At 36.4% G+C, this 23,431-nt stretch overlaps 1 protein-coding gene across 1 annotated transcript in view; it reads right to left on the bottom strand.

The window, feature by feature from the left end:
* COL21A1 (collagen type XXI alpha 1 chain) overlaps positions 1-23,431 on the bottom strand; it is a 185,071-nt gene that overhangs the window by 109,876 nt on the left and 51,764 nt on the right. Inside the window, exons 2-5 of the mRNA XM_055079962.1 lie at positions 22,701-22,826; positions 17,048-17,599; positions 2,190-2,358; positions 1,882-2,098 (exon numbers count right to left, since the gene is read on the bottom strand). Of these exons, the coding sequence (XP_054935937.1) occupies positions 1,882-2,098; positions 2,190-2,358; positions 17,048-17,599; positions 22,701-22,788 (1,026 nt within the window). The 5' untranslated portion in view covers positions 22,789-22,826. The remainder of the gene's footprint in view (positions 1-1,881; positions 2,099-2,189; positions 2,359-17,047; positions 17,600-22,700; positions 22,827-23,431) is intronic.

Here is a 23,431-nt window from a genome sequence, read left to right as displayed (position 1 = left end):
ATAAACCCCACTTGATCATGGTGTATGATCCTTTTGATGTGCTGTTGGATTCTGTTTGCTAGTATTTTGTTGAGGATTTTTGCATCTATGTTCATCAGTGATATTGGCCTGTAGTTTTCTTTCTTTGTGACGTCTTTTAGAAAACAATTTTTTTTAATTTGTTCTGCTTACCAAATGAAGAAATTGGATAAATGCATAATGTCATGTACAGCCTTGTATATTTCCTAAATTATATAATGTACAATTTGACTATCACAATTACGGTAATAATCAAAATGTAATTGTTTTTATCATGGCATCTATATTCTGAACACATTTGACTTGAAAAATACACTTCTAGTTTATGAATTTTATTAAATATATGCTCCTTTTGGGAATATAAACTGTCCTCCAAATAAATGTGAATTCTGTACATATTTCCTACCTGTATTTAATGTTCTGACAAATATGAATTTATCTCAATATCCTGTAGGACATGGCAGTACAAAATAGACAAACACAGACTTTGAAAGTGACCAGACCTAAATTAAATTCCTGATGTCACCACTTACTAGCCATGTTACTTGGAAAGAGAATTTAATATCCTTGAACTTTGTTTTTTTGTCTTTAAAATGAGAGCAATAGCTTCTTCCTTGGATGATCATTATAATTAAATGTTTCTGGCACCTAGAAGCAGGCACTCAAAAATATTAGTTCCTACACCCCTAATCTCATATGAATTAAAAAACAATTATTCACTAAAAATAGAGTTGCCATATATGATCCAGCAATCCCACTCCTGGACATATATCTGGACAAAACTATAACTCACAAAGATACATGCACCCCTATGTTCCTAGCAGTACTATTTACAATAGACAAGACACGGATGCAACCTAAATATCCATCGACAGATGAATGGATAAAGAAGATGTGGTACATATATACAATAGAATATTACTCAGCCATAAGAAAGAACAAAATAATGTCATTTGCAGCAACATGGATGGACCTAGAAATTGTCATACTAAGTGAACTAAATAAGACAGAGAAGGACAAATATCATACAATATCACTCATATGTGGAATCTAAAATATGACACAAATGAAATTATCTATGAAACAGAAACAGACTCACAGACACAGAGAACAGAACTGTGCTTGCCAAGGGGAAAGGGGGGTGGGAAAGGGATGGGCTGGGAGTTTGGGATTAGTAAATAGAAACTATTATGTATAGAATGGATAAACAACAAGGTCCTACTGTATAGCACAGGGAACTGTATTCAATATCCTGTGATAAACCACAATGGAAAAGAATATGAAAAAGAATATGTATAGGGCTTCCCTGGTGGCGCAGTGGTTGAGAGTCCGCCTGCCGATGCGGGGGATGCGGGTTCTTGCCCCGATCCAGGAGGATCCCACATGCCGAGGAGCGGCTGGGCCCGTGGGCCGTGGCCGCTGGGCCTGCGCGTCCGGAGCCTGTGCTCCGCGATGGGGACGGGTTCGTGCCCCGGTCCAGGAAGATCCCACATGCCGCGGAGCAGATAGGCCCGTGAGCCATGGCCGCTGAGCCTGTGCTCCGCAACGGGAGAGGCCACAACAGTGGGCCTCTCTTTTTTTTGCGTACCGCAAAAAAAAAAAAAAAAAAAAAAAAGTATATATATGTATAACTGACTCAGTTTTCTGTACAGCAGAAATTAACACCACATTGTAAATCAACTCTACTTCAATTAAAAAAGAAACAAATATTCTTCCTTTGTTCCTTTTAGTCAATGAAGCAAAATTAAAATATGAAATCAATATTTTTTCAGTCAGGTTCAAATTATGGCTCTCTTCCCCCAAAACACACAAACCTGATGGTCATTCCCCGTGAATACCATATTCGTACCCAAGCATCTTTACCTTAACTCGAGGGTCAGCAAAGTTGACAAGCTGTGAGCCATTAATGATGCTGGTTGTTGTAAATAATAAAGTTTTATCCACTCCATTTAAGGTAACTGCTATTTGTGGCCTTCCATCAATGGTTAAAATTCTCCATAAATCCCACACTTTCTTGACCTTAAATCTCTGAGTGGAGACAAATACATATGATGGAGGAAGACCTTCTGGGAAAACGTTGCTGGAAAAAGAAGAACATGTATGAGCTTAAAGAATTCTCAACATGTCTACAGAAACATCAAGAAAACGCTGTATCAACACATAACGTTTACCTTGTGAGTTCTGATAAATCAACTTTTGATGTCACTTCATATCCTTTTATCTTTGTTGGTGAAAGCTGAATTCTTTTCTTAGCCTTTTTCTTTACACCCAAGCCTAAAAGAATATCAAACCCCTTCTCATCACGAGCTGCCACTGGAATTCGTGTTGGACAGACAGATTCTATAAAGCAAAAGCAAAAGGGGTAGAAGTTGATTAATCATGGGTTACTTCAACAAAAAGAAAATCAAGGGAGGCATATTAAAGAACATAGAATTATAAAATTTCTATATGCACACAAATGTATGTAAATATATTTCTGAGAAAACATGCAGGAGTGTATTTGGTATTTGAGAATGAAGTCTCAATTGCCTTCTTTCTCCCTAAAAGGGGATGAAAGAAAACAGAAATGTAAAAGGCACATTTTTTCATGGATTGTTTTAAGGGCAACACTACGCTGAAATTTACACTTCACTATTTTGAATATGAGGCAACCTAACACCTGGCCAGTAGGAGAGGGCTGGAGCAGGATTCGTGATTCTCATCCAAGATTTGCTGGTAGTCACGCACCCTTGGATAATGCTCTTAAATTTCTTGGATCTAGGAGATGAATTCTGATTGCTTTCTTGCATTCCCAGCATTTGAGGGGTAAAAAATGTGTCTTGTTCCCAATATTCTTTCCAGTTCTAGCAGTTTATAATCCTACAGTTCAAATATCTTGGTTCTCTCACTCTGGAAAAAACTTAACTGTAGGTCTTTTCTGTTCATGGAAATTCTTCAAATGGGCCTATTATCTCATCTATGATTAATCAGATTATATATTATATTAATCATATTTATAAATGAATAAAGACTTTTTCCTTAAGAAGAATCATTAAGGTTTGCATTATACAGTCATTTTTTAAAATTTAATTTTATTTTTTTATACAGCAGGTTCTTATTAGTTATAGTCATTTACATAAATTATTAAAATGTGATATGCTTTTCAATTCTCTGGGAAACCAGTGTCTCAAATTATGTGGAAAATTTTGTTTGGTTGCAATGCTATTAAACTGTTATATTGCAGGAATGTTGCAATATTTTCAGATTCTTCCAAGGCCATTGTATAACATACACATTGAGGCTGACTGCTTATATTTTATAGAGCAGCTAAGAGAATAAAAGAACAAACTCCACTAAATGTACTTTAAGATAATCACTCTTTTACAAAACGTTAAGAAAAGGGAAAAGTATCATATTTATAAAACAGTAAAAAGTAAGAAGATGAATTTTATTAGCCCAATAATACTGTCCTAACTTGTACCATAGAATATTATAAATTAAATAAGGTTTGATATAAATAAAATTAGCTGTATTCCTGGGAAGGGAGGGGCATTTTCCTCTTCAGGTCTGAGGATGCTGAGTTTTTGTTTGTTTGTCTGTGTTTTAAGTAGCTTTACTGAGGTAAATTGATACTCAGTAAACTAAACATAAAGTTTACCATCTGATTAGTTTTGACATATGTATACACCTGTAAAACCATCACCACCGACAAGATAACGAACATATGCATCACCCCCAAAAGTTTCCTCATGTTCATTGCAATCTCTGTCTGTCACCATTCACTACCCCACTCCCATCCGCATTCTCAGGCACCACTTATATGCCTTCTGTCACTACAAAATAAGTTTGAATTTAATATAGTTCTATAAAAATGGACGCATATTCTATGTACTCCTTCTTGTCCGGCTTCTTTCATTCAGCATGATTATTTTAGATCCACTCTGGTTGTGTGTTTCAGTAGTTCATTCTGTTTTGCTGCTGATTAGAAGTCCATTGTATGGATATATCACAATTTATCTGTATACTTATTGATGGACATTTGGAACATTAATATTGGAAATAAAATAAAGCTTTGATATAAATAAAAGTAGATGTGTTCCTGGGAAAGGAGGGGTATTTTCATCTTCAGGTCTAAGGATGCTGAATTTTGAAGGGACCTATTCAATCACATTCTTCTTCCTCTGGGAAGCTTAGAGCTAACTGATGGGAAGATACAGGAACCAGGCAAACAGAAGATGCTGGTTAGAGGTGTGATCCAGTAAGTCTGATGAGACTGTACACTGTAATTAACCACCCCCGCCTGGCAGCCCAGCAGGGCTGATTCAATCCCCACCCACCTCAGGAGCAGGACTCCTGTTAAGTTCACATATGATCTAAAGAGGAAACGGAACACCAGCTCCACAGACCTGCTGATCTAAAGGGAAGAACGTCTAAGGCACTTTGCCATCTAGGACCAGCTTCTTTTATCAAACTCCCTTATCCGAAAATGCATCTTCTCATCAGTGGTAGAGTGAAAGAAGGTGGGGAGAAATCAGAAAAGTCAATCTATATACTCATTGCAGCATTGGTTTTAATTTTGAAGAATGAGAACCAAAAAGAAATTGCCTGAGTCAAGAAAAAAGCCAATTCAGGTGAATTTTGAGCAGAAGAGTGACAAATCAGACTTCGCTATTAAACCATCTTTGCATTTTGAAATAATTCCTATTCTGACAAATATTATTCCTTTACTACATTACTGGACTAGTGTTTTATTTAGAAAACCTTTTCACCTCTACTTAAAACTGAGATTTGTTATAATTTTAAAACTTTTTAATATAAAATCAAGATGATTTATTAAAAAAAAGTCATTCTGGCTGAAGTCCCTCCACATGAAAACATAAGAAGCAGGGAATAAGAGTCCCAATAATACTGTATGACTGAGTTGAAATGATAAATCAATAAGCTAAATTAAATTTTTCCTGTCATTATGATGCAGGGTTTGTTTCTAACAGGGGGCAGGGTAATATAGAACAATAGGAGGCCTCACTTTAAATGCACTTGATTTAAAACTGCAAAAGAAAGAAGTTCAGCTGAAAAGAAAATGTGTTAAACATTACATCATACAAATATTCAGATTTGAACTGCTCCTCTGATTTGCTTTACAAAAGAGAAGTTATAAGATGTTAAACAAAGAGCTCCAACTGAAGACCAGAACCTGAGGTTTAGAACTCAGCCTCTCTCTTAACCTCTCATGAACCTCTGGCTTCTCATCTGTGAAGTGAGAATAATGACCTCCTTCACAGGGATTTTTGGGGGATCAAATGTGATGATGTATATAAAAATGCTTTGTAACTTCAAAATAGCATGCAAGTGGGGGGGATGAAGCAAGTATTGTGTTCATCCTTTATCTTTAATCAAATTTTTGCACTGTATTCTAATCCCCAGAATTGTATAGGAAACAGTGTGGCATGGTTCGTGAAATCAGGAATGTAAATTAACAATCACGATACAGCCACATTTTCATTACCACCTAGCACATCTCATTAGGAGAAATGTATTTAGATAATTACATTTTCATTTTTTTTTGGCTTTCAATTTTTTTTAATTGTAAAATATACGTAACATAAAATTTACCATTTTGACTATTTTTAAGTGTACAATTCATTGCCATTAACTACATTCAAATGTTGTATAACCATCACCACTATTTCCAGAAAAGTTTTACTATTCAGAAACAGAACCTTTGTACCCATTAGACTATAACTCCTCATTCCTCTTTCCTCTCAGCCCCTGGTTCACCCATATTTTTTTGGAGAAATAATTTTTCTTCCAAATTTGCTCACCTACAAGAATAATAAAATACCCTTACACATGGAAACTGAAAAGTAAAATGTAGTTAAAATGCTCAAATACAGTTTGTATGTTTGCATATACCTAGCTACAGGAAACAGGTAAAAGAAAGTTTCCATATATAAAAAGCTACTTTGATTGCCAACCAACAATTCTTCCATAAACTTCTAGGGAAACAGAGGTCAATAATTAACTTCCCTATTGTGTAGAAAAAAAGAAATCTATGTATAACTATACAAACACATACAGAGAGGGGAATGGATACTGAAATTAAAAACTGGAACTTGGAAGCTGTCATTTTAAGTACCAGGAAAATCAAATGCTAAGAGACAGTCAGTTGGGACTTGCTATAACACATACAGCAAGTAAGTAGAACCATCTAGATAAAGCAAGTTAGTTTAAAGGAGTGCATTCACGGGCTTCCCTGGTGGCGCAGTGGTTGAGAGTCCGCCTGCCGATGCAGGGGATACGGGTTCATGCCCCGGTCCTGGAAGATCCCACATGCCACGGAGCGGCTGGGCCCGTGAGCCATGGCCGCTGAGGCTGCGTGCCCGGAGCCTGTGCTCCGCAACGGGAGAGGCCACAACAATGAGAGGCCCGCATACCGCAAAAAAAAATAATAAAAATAAAAATAAAGGAGTGCACTCGGGAGCAAGAACCAAAAAAAAAAACCTCAAAGCCCTAACTTCACAAATGGTTTCCTACACAGACGACACAGTTATAATTTTATTTGACTCTAATATGTTCAGAGAGTATTCAGAAAAGGAACACTTTCTGGGGTGGAGCACCCATTAGTCCACTTATTTTAAACACTGGGGTCCAGTAATAATTGCTTTTCTGTTAAATCCCAGGGCTTAGTAGTATAAGTAATTCAGTCTTATTAGGATCATAAAAATGTGTTTTATTTAAAATCCTGCCATGGACAAGAACACAAAAACTGTGTATCTCTTGAGTCTAACCAGGGAAATCACATGTGTCTAGCTACAGCTTTCTACTTGTAAGTTAATATGATAGGAGGACTATCATATTAATTAATAATGAACACATTATTCCAGATCACACTTAGCCTAGTTTATAAGTGCCTACTTAATCCAATTGCAAGATTGTTTGTAAGTCCGCCCTCTGCAGAAGTCACATATTTTAACTGACAACTGGGAATTTTATAAGGAGATTTGTGGTCAGAGACCAAAAGTAATTTTAGTGATCCAGACCCGATAATCCAATAAAACATAGTTGTCTACGGTGCCCCTGGTACAGTTCAGGTCTGTGCAAGCCAGCTTCTTTAAACTTTCCTGGATTGAACTTGGTTTTAATGGTAAGGCAAACATGAGTATAGGTGCCAAAGATACACAACCCTCAATGGCGTGCAGTGGCAATTTAAAACATTTGCCTTCCTGAAGCTCTATTATATCACCATGGACTTTAACATCATGTACAAATTCATAAAAAAGGAGGCACATTCACCAAGATTGTGATAACTTAGAGTCCATCCCATCATATTGTAAATACACTAAAATAACAATAGCAAATCTGAAATAAATTATCCAAGCAGAAATTCTCTTACTAAAGCCCAACTTCACAAAGTTTCTTTTCTCATCACATGACTGAATGATCTCATTCTCTTTTACCAGCAAGTAATCCCACTGTCTTGAAATATAGGTTGATTTAGAATCCTTCATCAGAGGAAGATGTCTGCCAAACGCATGGCTGACAGTGGGACATAGTAAGTGTAGATTTTTATAATACTCCTTTCAGTGGTGAGTCAATGGGATCAATAAACTCCAATTAGCCTTAAGTACAACCTATGCACAAACCAGAAAAGTCAAAATCTTTTTCACCAGTAAGTAGCCTCACCAACATGGAATATATTATTTTTCAACACTAAGAAAAAAATATAAGAAATGGAAACTCATCCTTGCCTTCAAAAATAGCTAAGGAGAATACAATTTTAAAGGCTTACAAAATTACAGAATAACTCATCTGGTTTTGCCATTTTTCATTGTAAAACCATTGATTATGTAATGAAATGCTTTTTTTTTTTTTTTTTTTGGCTGCATTGGGTCTTCGTTGCTGCACGTGGGCTTTCTCTAGTTGCAGTGAGCGAGGGCTACTCTTCATTGTGGTGTGCGGGCTTCTCATTGCAGTGGCTTCTCTTATTGTGGAGCATGGGCTCTAGGCACACGGGCTTCGGTAGTTGCAGCACGCGGGCTCAGTAGTTGTGGCGCATGGGCTTAGTTGCTCTGTGGCATGTGGGATCTTCACAGACTAGGGCTCGAACCCATGTCCCATGCACTGCTGGTGGATTCTTAACCACTGTGCCACCAGGGAAGTCTGAAATGTTTCTAAGTTATTTTTTCCTCTGACCAAATACTATAGATGAAGAAAGGTAGCGTGTCTTGCCTTTACACGTATCCAGACAATAGTCTGTGTCCAATTCCTGTAACTCATTCTTTACTCCTTTTCTTTTCCATTTTTAATTTGAATGGGAAGAACTTTTGTCAGGTATTACATTTATGCATCATTTTAACATACAAATTCTATTTTTTTAAACAAACATCCATGCATCTTAACATGTCCCTCTGCTGCTCTAACATCTAGCATACTGATATTAACATTCATTAAATGTGGTCTCTCTCACTGCCAGGGCTGGCCTTCATAACCAATAGGTTATTGTAGAAATGAAGGGGTGTGGCTTCCAAGTCTAGACCATGAAAGACGCTGCAGCCCCCCCTTGCTCTCTTGGACCACTCACTTCGGGTGAAGCCAGCTGCCATGTTGCAAGGATGCTCCAGCAGCTCCTTCAAGACATCCATGTGACCAGGAACTGAAGCCTCCTGCCAATAGCCAGCACTGACTCGCCACTCTTGTGAGTGAGTCACCTTAAAAGCAGACCCTCTAGCCCCAGTCATGCCTTCAGCGGCCTGCCGCCTCAACTGACATCTTGACTGCAATTCCTTGGGAGAACCTGAATCAGGACCATTCAGCCCAGCTTCACCCATGTCCCTGATCCAGAGGAACTGTATGAGATAATAAATGTTACTATTATTTAAACTGCAAAAAAACTAAATGAGATAAAATAAGGTCTCTATCACCAAGGTTGGAGTCAGCCACTTAGCCTAAGATTTCACTTCACGAAAGTGATGTTCACAAAGTCAGGAACCAAACCCGGATCTCGTTCTGACTCCAGAGATTGGGCTGGACCACCATATTCATATGGCCTGAGGTTTAAAGAAAAAACATTCAAGTGCTTTTCTTTAATAGACATTGTGCTTACTGAATTTTTTTAAACTTTTTTATTAAGATACAACCTACATTCAGTAAAATGACTTAATCTCAAGTATACAATAGTTAAATTGCCACACATGCCTACACCCACATAGCTAGACCCAGACAAGACACAGAATCTGTCTAATACCTTGAAAGCAATCTTATGATCCTTCACAGAGGATAACCACCACCACCAGAAGCCATCACTGTTATGATTTCTGTCCCCATTGATTAATATAGTTTTGTCTGTTCTTGAACTTAATATAAATGAACAATGCAGTATCTTTTTTTAAAATTTTACTCCTCTTGCTCAACATAATGCCTGTGGATTTATCCATGGTTTTGCACATAAGAGTGATGTGGTTTTTGTTGATGGTATTGCTGTGTAGTATTCTACTATATGAATTATACTATGATGTACTTACTTATATCCATTTTTCTGTGGGCAATCATTTGAGTTGTTTCCAGTTGGGATTATTTTAAATAAAGCTGCTATGAACATTCTTGAATAGTCTTTTGGTGAACATATGAACTTATTTCTCGTAGTTAAATATCTAGGATAGAATTACTATTTCAGAAGACAGCAGTATATTTGCCCTAACAGATAATGTCAAAGACTTTCCCAAAGTGGTTGTACCAATTTTCACTCCTACTGGCATGCCAACTGTCACTTAAAAAGAATGAAGCTGTTATGAGCATAAAATAGGTAATTAGGTGATAGCTATTATACATTATATTTTAGAGAGAGAGAAAGGATGGGAGAATGAGCATTTTATACAAGCTTTAAATATTCCTAAGAAAATTACTGTGAATGTTTTCTTCTTTATTCCTTTCCTAGAAATAATTAACTTATACAGCTGCATCTAGATCCAATCGTAAACACTGAGAGTAAAGTCTGTATGCTATAATTTGTATATTTTCTGAATAATGCCATAGTCATCCTACTTCTTCCAATTTAATACCCAAACATCGCTTTGCACATAAAATATAAACAATCATATTACTTTATTTGAAACATAGCTCTAGCGTCTCTAATTAAATGAATGGAAAATTCATATTTCTGGATATACTACAAGTCCTTGACAATGTAGGTTGTCACCAATTCAGATTAGATTTAAATTCTTTTAATCTACAGATAGAATACAAAGTTATTCCCCTGAATATTCTATGAGGTTTAATGAAATATTATACTCTATCATATCCCATCTGCCAAACTTTACCCCACCTCCCACCTCTCATTTTTCCATGCCCCATCTCTGTGGTTGTGAATTCAAGCATATGTGTACCAATAGTGGAGAGGCAGAAGGGAAGGATATGAGTTTCATGTGAGGGCAGAAAAATTAATCACATACATGTTATGAAATCATGTAAGCTAAAATACTCACTGCCTCCAAAAGCAACTCAGTTGTCCTGGCCATGACACCTGATATGTGTACCTTTACCTTTTATGTCTTCTACAGAAATGGAAGTTAAACTGAGTAGGGTAGAGTAATATACCAGGCCATTATTACAAAGTATTATTAGACTTAAATTAGATAATCAAATTATCCAGCAATCACCAAGCAAAGACATAGAAAATATGAGTAATTTTCGGTGAGAGAAAAAGAAATTCAGAAGTCCTGAACATCATTCCAAGTTAAAGTGCATCATGGTGGAAAGCACTGGAGGGAAAAAAGTCCCTACGTTTTTGGAATGAAAGACACCAAAGTTCCACTTGGGCAACTGGTATCCCTCTCTCTCTCCCTCCCTCCCTCTCTCTCTCTATCTCTATCTCTATCTCTTTATCTTTCTATCTCTCTGTCTCTCAAGATATGGCTACATTTGCACAGCTAATTGCTAATTCTGACCTCTGGTCCTTCTTGGGTCAACACCATATACTCTTTTAAGAAACAGATAAATTTCCTGCTTCATCCAAAAGTCAAGATAGTGGAAAATGAAAAAAAAAAAAGAAAAGATAGTGGAAAATGGAACAGTAAGAATACACAGGCAGTTTTCTAGGGCCTGCTCTTTTAACTACCCACACCTGTGCACAGGCAAGGTCAGCTCACCTGAATCAAAATATGGGCCTTGAAACCCCATCATTCAAGCCACAAGCTGTTGGAAGCCCTTGAAGACACCTAAGGAAGGTATCTTCCAGAGAACAAGGGGAAATTACTTTCTTTTCCCTCCCCATTCTGTTGCACCAAGCCCATGCCTGGTTGACTCATAAAAAGAACAGAGGAGTGAAGTCAGCAAGATGGCAGAATAGAAAGTCCCAACGCACATTCCCCCACTGAAACACAGATTGGACCAAAATACCTTTGTGAGATTCCAGTTAGGAAGCTGAAGTTCCCCAGGTGAGCACAAAGCCAAGAACAGCCTCAATGAAACAGGTAATTAAGAATAATTTCACCTTACCCACATCAGTCCCTCTCCAAGCTGACACAAATAAGTGCCAGGAGAGATGCCCTAGCTTGTAATGACTCCCTCAGGAGGGAAAAAGAAAAGTGGAGCATGCATCCAATGCTTCAGCTTTCAGCTTGTCTTGCCTCATTTGCAGCACTGAAGGACCCAGAATCATTTGGATACCTGTGGACTGCTGAGAACAAATAAAAGTGGGAGGGTGGCTTGTTGTGGCTGGCATGGCTCAGCATGATCAGGAGAAGACACACAACCTGAGACTTCTCCCTCAGAAAGAGAAAAGAGTGGAGCATGTATTCAGCATTCTAGATTTTCAAAGGGCTGCCTGAAGGAATGATACTGGTCTTGCCTAACTAAGGGTGCTGACAGGGAACCAGCATACCTGGACACCTGGTGGCCACTGAGAACAAAGGAGTGGGAAACTTGTGGTTAGAGAACTAGAGAAGTTGAAGTATTATAGACAGACACCAAAGGGACAGACACCAAAGGGAGTGAAAGATTATGAGCTCCTGAAAAAGAAACCAGTCTCTCTAATTAATGAATTGCTCACACAATTCCAGAGAAATCACATCACTCCAAAAAAGGTTTCAGAATCTCTAGCCAGAGTGATTGCTGAGGGATTTCCCCTGTGCAAAGCCGGTTGGCAAAGACTGGGAGAGGTAACGGTTTTTTCAAATGTGTGAATCTTGAAACAAACTATGAGATACATGACCCAATCAAAGGAACAAAATAACTCCAGATACTGACCCTAAAGAAAGGGAGGTATATTATCTGACAAAGAATTCAAAATAGACATCATAGGATGTTCTATGAGCTCAAGAAAATAATGCATCAACAAAGTGAGAAAAAAGAAAATGTAAAGGAGAACCAAACAGAAATTTTTGGAGCAGAAAATAATAATTGAACTGGAAAATTGACTAGAGGGGTTCAAAATCAGCCTTGATCAAGTAGAAGAAAGAATCAGCAGACTTGAAGACAGGTACTTTGAAATTATCCAGGCAAAATTTTAAAGAATGACAAAGACTGAAGAAAGCCTAAATGTCTTATGCCCACCATCAAGTATAGACCAATATATAGATTATGGGAGCTGCAGAAGAAGAAGAAAGAAAGAAGCAAGCTTGTTTAAAGAAATAATAGCCAAAAACTTTTCAAATCTAGGACAGGAAATGGACATCCAGATTAAAGAACTCAAAGATGTCCACATCAAGACACATTATAATCAAATTGTCGAAAACCAAAGACAAAGAGAGAACTTTGAAAGCAGCAAGACAAAAGCAACTCACTATGTACAGGGCACCCCATGACACAATCACCAGATTTCTGAGTAGAAATCTCACAGGTCACAAGGGAACAGGATTATATATTCAAAGTGCTCAAAGAAAAAAAACTGCCAACCAAAAATACTATATCTGGTAAAACTGTTTTTCAAAATAGAAATAGAAATAAACACTTTCCCAGATTAAAAAAAGCTGAGGAACTTTATTACCACTAGACCTGCCTTATAAGAAATACTAAGGAAGTCCTTCAAATTGAAAGGAAAGAATATTAAACAGCAACACAGAAGCACTGGAAAGTATAAAACTTGCTGATAAAAGTAAATATATAGACAAACTCAGAATACTGTAATACTGTAACAGTGGTATTTAGATCACTTTTAATTCTGATACAGAAGTTAAAAGACTAAAGTATAAACTATAACTGTGAAATTGTATTAATGAATACACAATATAAGAGGATGTAATTTGTGGCATCAATAAAAAAGTGTAAAGAGGGCAGGAGTAAGCAAAAATACAGAGCATTTGAAGTTATCAACTGAAAATAGATTGATATAACTATATGATGTTTTATGTAACCCCCATGGTAACCACAAAGAAAATACCTATAGAAGATATGCAAAAGTATATTTAAAAGGAAACAAAGCAAAAAAAATCACTACAAAAAAATCAATGAAACACAGAAGACAGTAAGAGAGAAAAGAGCGACAAAAAAAAGCTGAGTCAGAAAACAATAAATGACAGTATTAAATCCTTCCTTATCAGTAATTACTTCAGATGTGAATTGATTAAAATCCCCAATAAAAGGCATAGAGTAGCTAAATGGACTTTAAAAAAAAACAACAAGATCTATACTATCTGCAAGAAATTTACTTTAGAATTAAGGACACACACAGGATAAAAGCAAAGGGAAGGAATAAGATACTCCATACAAATGCTAACCAAAAGAGAGCAAAGGTGGTGACACTTATATTAGTCAAAAACTGTCAAAAGAGACAAAGAAGGACATTATACAATGAAAAATGGTCAATTCGCCAGCAAAACATAACAATTATAAATACATATGCACTCAACATTACAGCACCCAAATATATGAGGCAAACATTGACAAAACTGAAGGGATAAATAGACAGAAACACAATAATAGTAAGAGACTTGAATGCTCCACTTTTAATAATGGATAGAAAATCCAGACAGAAGATCTGTCTGGAAACAGAGAATTTGAGCAACACTATAGACCAAATGGATCTAACAGACATATATAGAACAGCGACCCACCGCCACCCCCCACCACCACAGCAGCAGAATACATATTATTCTCAAGCACAAATGAAACTTCTCCAGGATAGATAACATGTTAGGTCAAAAAAAAACCAAGTCTTAACAAATTTAAGAAGATTGAAATCATACCAGGTATATGTTCCAACCAAAATGGAATTAAACTAGAAATTAATGTCAGGAAGAAAACTGGAAAATTCACAAATATGTGGAAATTAAACAATATGCTCTTGAACAATCATTATGTCAAAGGGGATATTAGAAATTATCTTGAGATAAACAAAAACTAAAACACAACATACCAAAACTTATGGGATGCTGCAAAAGCAGCACTAAGAAGGAAATTCATAGGAATAAAAATCTAAATTAAAAAATAATAAAGATCTCAAATAAACAGCCTAACTTTACAAGTCAAAGAATTAAGAAAGAACAAACTAAGCCCAAATTAGAAGAAAGACTCTCAGATAAAGAAAGAAATCATTGCGCATCACTTTTAGGCGGTCCTGAAATAAGAAGTGTGTTGCAGAATACACCTCCAAGGAAACAGTAGGTCCATGAAGATGAAATAATCCATGTGGGAACAAAGAGGTGGAGAATATTTTGTACATCATGGATCAACCACAGTACAGTATAAAAGGGAACGATATTAGGAAATAGTAATCCTATATGCTAAACACCTCAAAGTAGAAGTTAACTATTTGTCCAAAAAAAAAAAGTGAATTTGTTAAATAATCAAACACAAATTACATGATTTGAAGCAGCTGCAATACAGCAATACATTAATTTAGTGCATTAATCATAATCTAATACAGTACAAAAAGTCAAGTGAAAAAAAGCCCGTATCTTCCACAAGTACAATTTCAAAAAGTACATTTTAAAAGATGTCTATTGTACAGTGAATATGCGAAATGAATAGACACAGACATTACTTACATTCTTTTTCTGAGTGTAGATGAAGAAATATTTGGCAAGATTTCGAATTTGATTTTTTTTTTACAGATCATACATTTTAGCTGAAAGAATTTTTACCCGTTTTCACAGAGCAACTCTTTCATGTGTATTTTAAAATTTTTATACAGAAAGAATGCATTTACCAAAATACAGATCTACAGGAAAAGTCTCTGAAGCAAATACTAAACAGACATATTTAATCAAATTTATATTTTAGGATTAAGATGAATGGTAAGTGGGACTTCCCTGGTAGCTCAGTGGTTAAGAATCCGCCTGCCAATACAGGGGACACAGGTTCGAGCCCTGGTCCTGGAAGATCCCACATGCCCCAGAGCAACTAAGCCCGTGCGCCACACTACTGAGCCTGCGTTCTAGAGCCTGCAAGCCACAACTACTGAGCCCATGAGCCACAACTACTGAAGCCCGCATGCCTAGAGCCCATGCTCCTCAACAAGAGAAGCTACCGCACCGCAACGAAGAGTAGCCCCTGCTCACCGCAATTTGAGAAAGCCCGTGCACAGCAACGAAGACTCAACACAGCCATAAATAAATAAATAAATAAATAAATTTATAAAAAAAGGAAAAAGATGAATGGTAAGTGAAATTTCACCACGAAAAGTCTATTTTAATAATGAAATATACCTAGCTTCAAAATCAAAGAATTCTAACAACATATTAAAAATCTAAATCCCTTTGACCTGTTCAACACAGCAACACAACAAAAGTCAACACAGTCTTACTGTTAGAGATTCATGAAAACAATAACTGTAATGACCATTTGTACTTACTTGTTAGTACCTTTTTTAAAGTTTTATTAAAGAAAATGCTTAATCTTCTATGCATTTTTTCTCTTTGTTTTGAAGTAGTTGTTTAATATTTCCATGCTTTTTAAAAGAAATAATCCAAAAAGCTTTAAAATTTTTTCTCTACCATACCGCCCAAATATGAAGAAAATGAAGGAATTAATTTGTTTTCTAAGCCACAATCATTTAGAAATTTTTCTATCAAATGTGAACCAACCTATTTGTGTATTATTTTGTAGGTAAACTGGGAAAAAAGCATTTCCATCTACATGAACATTATTTTTAGGTATACAGTACATTAAATGCCTATAATATTAAAAATAAAAGATATGAATAAATTATTCTTCCCCAAAAATACTGTGAACACAAGCATGTCTATACACTAACAGGATTAATGTTTACCAAAAACTGGAACTTTCCCATGGGGACTGATCATACACATGAAGTCAGATTTTATGAAATGATATAAACATAATTAATAGACTGGTAAGTACTATATTTTCAAATGTTCCCTCATTGCTGGTGGGAGTTTAAGTTTTTCTCAAGTGGAATTTTTAACATTCTTCCAAAGCTTTAAAAATGTTAGTAATTTGATCTTTGTTTTCTGAAGAAATGATGAGAGATTCCCATTCAGAATTAGGTAGAGGAATATTCACTGTTATTTGTATTAGAAAAACTTAGAAATAAACCAAACATACAAAAATGGAGAAACTATTAAATAGATTATCTTAAAAGATTGTCCACTATCATATTAATAGAGTATTAAAATTATATACACAATAAGAGTATAAATAATATGAAAATAGAGTATGAAATTATATATACAATATTATCCTTATTTAGGCACATGAATAAACTCTCAGACACACTGAAATCAAAAAAAGAAAAGATTAGGATGAAAAAGACAAAAACTTGTTAACAGGAGCGATATGATCATGTGTGGTTTTACATATATTTTAATTATTTAGATGTTTTATTTTCTACCATCTCCACAATAAACATACTGTAACTGAAAGGAAAACACAAAATATTATATTTTCCAACTGTAGATTTTATAAGAAAGTGATTGTTTCTAAAAACAAAATTTATCCAGAAAAATATAACTCAGAAATGTGTGCTCACCTCATTTCTAACTTAAATAATTTGACGTTAAATATAACTACCTTCCCCAGTTCCCAAATGAACAGGTTATACCAAAATGTAAGAAAGCATCATTATTACTTGTTTCCACATTATATTAAGGCTTACCTTCACAAAGTTTCTGCTTCATCACCTCCCTTATTTTGGATATTGCAATATAGTCTTCCACATAAAACACATAAGTAGATGAAGGTTTGTTGGCAATAGCTCTAAGTTCTGCCTCTTCTGTTTCTGAACCAACACCGATGGCAAATAATGTTATTTTACTGTCTCTTGCTGCTTCTGCCACATCCTTGACTTCATCTTGGGATTTACCATCCGTAAGGACTACTGCTATCTTAGTCAGCAATCGTGAAGACTTGGCAAAAAGGTAATCAAGGGCAAACTGGATTGCCTTTCCAGTCTTTGTGTTTCCTCCCAAGTAGTGTATGGACTCCATGGCTGCCATCAAATTCTCTCCTGATTCATGGCTCCCAAGGGGAATTTCCAGGACAGGGTAGTCACTATACTGAACCACTCCAACCTGAATAAACTTCGGTCCTATGTCAAAGTTTTTTGTGATATTGACAAGCCACTTTTTCACTATTTCAAAGTTTTCTGGGCCAACACTGTAAGAGCCATCCAAAATGAAAACTAAATCTGTTGGAGCAGTACGACAACCTAAGTGAAAAAAGAAAACCATCAGAGTATATGTGTTACATAAAAAACAAAAATTAGAGGTTTTAAATGCATGAATTTTTAGTTAACCAGACAGGGGGAATCCTTTCACATGTATATACATAAAGTCGCCACAATGTATAGTTTAACTATCTTATAATTTTATATGTCAATTATACCTCAATAATGCTGAATTTTTTTAAAAAAAAGATAATAGTAACCAGTTCATAAGAGCTTTGTGAAGATTAACTATGATACACTGCCTAGCTTATGAAAATTCTTTATAAATGAGGGCTATGATTTTTGTTGATATGTTTTAATTAGCTTGTCTTAATTTAAGTATTAATGATTCAGCTTTTAAAATAGGGAATAGGGACCCTGGTGGTCCAGTGGTTAAGACTCTGCACTTCCACTGCAGGGGGCACGGGTTTGATCCCTGGTCTGGGAACTAAGGTCCCACATGCTGCACCATGCAGCCAAATTAAAAAAAATAAAAACAGGGAATAAAAAATGGATGCTGTATATGAATATGATATCTAGATATCTCTTTGTAGGGGGAGGTATTACTATAAAGCCACATTTTATTGTATTTCTCCACTGAATAAATGAAAACACAAAAAATTTTAATAAATGAATGATTTTCAGCTATAGACTAACATGATTGTTTTAAGTTATCAGTGAAATATGTTTAGTTTAATGCTAACCTGAAATATTTATAAAAATTTATATAAACCAATGAATGGGGGGAAGAAATTAAAAACAAACTTTCTGCCATCTTCAGGACTAAAGTAGCCAGCAAAGATCCACATTCTTGATATAGTTGAGAAAATGTAAATGAACCAAGGTTACAAAAGCAGTCACTCTTGCGCTACATGCAAGGTGAATGCTTAAAGGTCTGATTGCTCATCTTCAGTCACAAATGTAGCCAAAACAATAGCTCGTGTGAGGTGAATCTATGTTCAAGGGCATAAAGCTATTCCTTTCTCTGTAAAGATTCTTGTTTCAAGATACCAGGAAACATGTGATCAGCACATCTTAGAGTTCTACCAGGAAAAAAAAGACTATCTGTGGTGTAAATTATACCCAGACAAGTTCTAAGCACCTGTGAAAAGAAAAAAAAATCTTCTTTGCAGCCACTATGGAAAACAGTAAGGAGGTTCCTCAAAAAACTAAAAATAGAGTTGCCATATGATCTAGCAATCCCACTGGGCATATATCTGGACAAAACTATAATTCAAAAAGATACATGCACCCCTATGTTCAAAGCAGCACTATTCACAATAGCCAAGACATGGAAAAAACCTAAATGTCCATCAAAAGATGAATGGATAAAGAAGATATGGTTCATACATACAATGGAATATTACTCATCCATTAAAAAAGAATAAAATAATGCCATTTGCAGCAACATGGATGGACCTATAGATTATCATACTAAGTGAAGTAAGTCAGAAGGAGAAAGATAAATACCATATGATATCAGTTATATGTGGAATCTAAAATATGGCACAAATGAGCTTATCTACGAAACAGAAACAGACTCACAGACATAGAGAACAGACCTGTGGTTGCCAAGGGAAAAGGGGGGTGGGGGAGGGATGGGCTGAGAGTTTGTGATTAGTAAATACAAACTATTATGTATAGAATGGATAAACAACAAGGTCCTACTGTATCGCACAGAGAACTATATTCAGTATCCTATGATAAACTATAATGGAAAAGAATATAAAAAAGAATGTATACATATTTATAGCTGAATCACTTTGCTATACAGCAGAAACTATCACAACATTGTAAATCAAGTATACTTCAATTAAAAAAAAGATTTTCTTAACTCTCTTTTCCACAGTACACAACATGCTTCTAACCCTACCTCATTCTTTCAGTATGTATATAGTGAATACCTGTTCTGTCCTTGATATCATGCTAGGTACTGGCTTCAAACATACTTGAGATATCTCAAAAAGCTCCCAGCCTAGTTAAGATGGACAACTGGCTGGTTAGAGAAAGTACAAAGAATTATGAGAACATTGAGAAGAGGGTGGCAACCTAACTATGTCAAGCCAGGGGCAGTTTTGTTGGAAGGCTGAGATCAGAAAGCAGAGTTTTAACCAGGTCCTGAGGATGACATTCTAATCAGAGGAAGCAGCAAGTGCAAAGGTCCAGAGGTGAGAGACAGACACAGTCCCAAAGACAAACTGGTTTGTTTGGGTAATTCCAATGGTTTTGAAACTGTACTCCTTCTCTGGTAGGACTTGAACCCACCCACACCTCGGAGTGGGACTTGAACCCATGATCCCTGACTAGGAGGGGACTCAAAACCACTGTCTTTGGACTAAGACCACTCACCTGGGGTCAGGACTTACTGAAGCTCAGGTTCTTCTGTCTCCTCACAGAAGAAATTCAGCGTGAGGCAAAGTGGAAGGCAAAGAGTGAGTTTATTAGCATAGGACGCTTGTGAGAGATAAGTGGGCAGGCAAGGGAGTGCAACCCCAGGAACAAAGAGCCCCAGGAACAAAGAGGGCTACATTTTTATAATCAAAGAAAAAGTGGGGAGGGGAGAAGACCACCTTCTTCCTCGTTCTTGGGCAGACGTCAAGACTCATATCACTAGTTCCTCCTTTGACCCTATACGGTCTAACCAGGTCTAACTGCCATGGCACTATTTAAATATGTATATTAGCAAAAGGGTGGTGACATATACTAAAATATGGTAATTCACCTCAGGTTTGGGTATAATTTCCCCTTTCACCTGGTTTCTTTCCCTTTTCACCTCTATTTCTGTCTTGGTTACATGCAGAAACGCTACTCTGCAAGGACTATTAACTCCCTGACTTCATGTAATAAGATTCAGAGCCCATATCTATTGTCTTGTATTTTAACTATCAGGGTTTGTGGCTTGAGTGTGCCTGGCACTTGGATGCACCTGGTCTTCCTTCAAGGTAGGGTAGATTGTTGCTAGGTTACTGGATTCTTTTCTTGAGTGGTCATTAGCTTACAACAGGTCTCCCAAACTCCCTTAAAATTCCCTTTCTGTCTTTAATCCCCTAGTGGGATTTCTAAACTGACTATTTAATTATCCTACTCTATCTCTATCGGTTTGAAGTGGCCAACAGGAAGGAACAGCTGTACTTGCTGCCTTCTTCTCTAACTTCTGCACTCAAAGCAGCCAAAATACTTCATGGGACAAGGATCCCATGTCCTTGGACATGATGAGTTAGAAGAGGATGAGTTGAGTCACGGTAATGAGATAACAAATTTTATATCCTGTGGTTTTACTCAGGTTAATGGTCTCCCTTAAGTAGTGTTTGGATGCCCAATTTAAAGTTATAATAAGGATGGTTTATTTTCTGTATATATTGCAAATAAGATATTATAATTGCAAAGATCGGTATCGGAGAAAAAAATGTTTGGTGACAATTAGTATTTTTGCAACTCCTTGGAGTAAATCAATCAATCAATCAATCAATCTCTCCCTCTTTTCACCTTCCTCACTTCCTCCTTTCCTCTCCTTCCTTTCCATTCTTTTCCTTATCTTTGCCCACTTACATATTTGGGATGATGACAAAGCTCCCATGAAGAGTCCTCAATTTCACCATTATCTCAACTCACCTATCACAGTAACTAGCAGAAGTAAACACTATTGTCAGGTGAACACATACCACAGGCAAGAAGTCCCCCCCCCAAAAAAAACTGCCAAAACATGGGTTTGTCTCACAAATATAACTGTGATTATGACACCATCTCAAGATGCTATAGGGCAGATGGTGTCTCAGTGCAGGGGGTGTGAGGGACACTATTCCAACAACGTCTGTCATGGTGACCACTGCCAGATGTCAGGGTAGGGACGGCAGAAATGGGATTCTACCCAAAGGCATTATTTTTTAACCCAAGGGAATGAAGTTTTCCTGTTATTTTTGGAAACTGAACAGGGATGACAGGGTTATACTATTATTGGGGTTTTGTGGGAGAGACAAAAGGACAGGAAGGTTGTGTTTGCAGGACTCTTCGAGGTTGTCCTTCCTCAATGCTACGGGGCTCATTATTGCCTGGACCTGCGAGTGTTTGTGTATCACTCGATTCAGTGGTTACAAATTCTTACAGGGTTATTCTTGGCCCTTTCTACCCCTTTCCAGAGCCATGGAGCATATATTTCATAACTGCAAGATTAGCCAAAAGCATGGACACAAAAGCAAGTACTGCCATTTATAAACCCCAGACAAAATACCACTCCAAAAAACCTCCTCCTCAAAGAGGTGAATCACCAGTGTCACAGGAAAGGAATGCACTGAGGATGAAAAGAAGTGTTCAAATACTAGTTACAGCTCCAACCAGATGTATGACACTATGCAAGGCCCATACATTTTATGTATCTCTTTTCCCACTCAAAAAACAAAGAGTATCTACCCCATAAAGTGCTTGGGTGGATTAAACTATAAAAGGGTTATGCAAACATTAAATATTATTTTTTTAAAAAATTTTAAGCCAAATTGAATCAAATTGTCAAATCATCTGATTTAACTGTTAGAGAAACCATAATTCATTTATAGTTAGGGGGTTTATGTTTATGAGTTTTAAAATATGCATATAAGCACACTTTTAAAAAGAAGTAGGCTGTCTTTTTAAAAGTGTCTTTTTAAAAGTAGGATGGCCTACTTCTCTCATGCAAGCTTTCCTACAGGCAATCAGAATAACAGTCACCACTTACTGAATGTCACCATGCTAAGTCATTTATATGCATTATCTTATTATCTCTATGAGATAAACTCATAGGATGGTCCTGCTAGCCATCCTGTGAAGGAGGTGCTTTCTTTATCTCCACATTATGAAGCTTATATAAATGGCTGAACATGGACTCAATACCAGAGTGTTTATTCCAAAGCCTGGGTCAATAAAATGCACTATTACCATAGAATTTTCTCAAAATGACTTCTGATAGCTTTTCCTCCCAGTTAATGTGTAACTTAGCAATTTATTTATTTTAGGGAATCACAGCATCAAAGACAATAAGAATAAGATCCTTAAAGCCATTGCTAGAGCTCCTCTAATTTGATTTCCACAATCAATGTGTTGATAACAAAAAGGCAATGCTGATAGTTCTTACTTGATCTTATTTCCCCATCTTCAGCTAAAACAGAATTCTGAAGAAGCAGGACCAAAATTATCCAAAGAAATGTAATACGGTGAGCCATGTTTCTGGTTTTGTTCTAATGTTTTGGTTTTAGGATTCCTAAAAAGAAAGAGAAAAAAAAAAAGAAAATTAAGTATTTTAGAAAAATAAGACAAATACCTAACAATCATAAGTTTGAATTTTTAAATTGCTATACCCAATCAAAGCACAGTTAATTTTTGCTAACCTTAAAATTAACTTATGTGCCCAAGATAGCCACATTTCAAATATATAATACAACAATGAATGGGAGCTGAGGATGAATATGATAAGTTTTTAATTCATAATCATCTTGGAAAAGCAAAAACTTTTCTAAAACTTCAAGCTTTGCTCAAAATATTTACTAGAATCCCCCTTTTAGCATAGCCTGCAGAGCCCTATCACATTCTGTTTATTTTCTCAGTGATAGCACATATCCTTCTTTTAAATGTGTATTTGCATTTAAGAAACACTCAAAGGGTATCTGGTAAAAAATATCTATAGGATAAAGCTGAATAATAGGATTTAATTTTTTAATGGGCTGTATTTTTTTTTTTTTTTTTTTGGTATGCGGGCCTCCCTCTGCTGCGGCCTCTCCCGTTGCGGAGCACAGGCTCCGGACGCGCAGGCTCAGCGGCCATGGCTCACGGGCCCAGCCGCTCCGCGGCATGTGGGATCCTCCCAGA

This window comes from Physeter macrocephalus, chromosome 18, assembly GCF_002837175.3.
Source record: "Physeter macrocephalus isolate SW-GA chromosome 18, ASM283717v5, whole genome shotgun sequence".
NCBI classification, from domain to species: domain Eukaryota; kingdom Metazoa; phylum Chordata; class Mammalia; order Artiodactyla; family Physeteridae; genus Physeter; species Physeter macrocephalus.
This window is presented reverse-complemented; position numbering and strand designations above follow the sequence as displayed.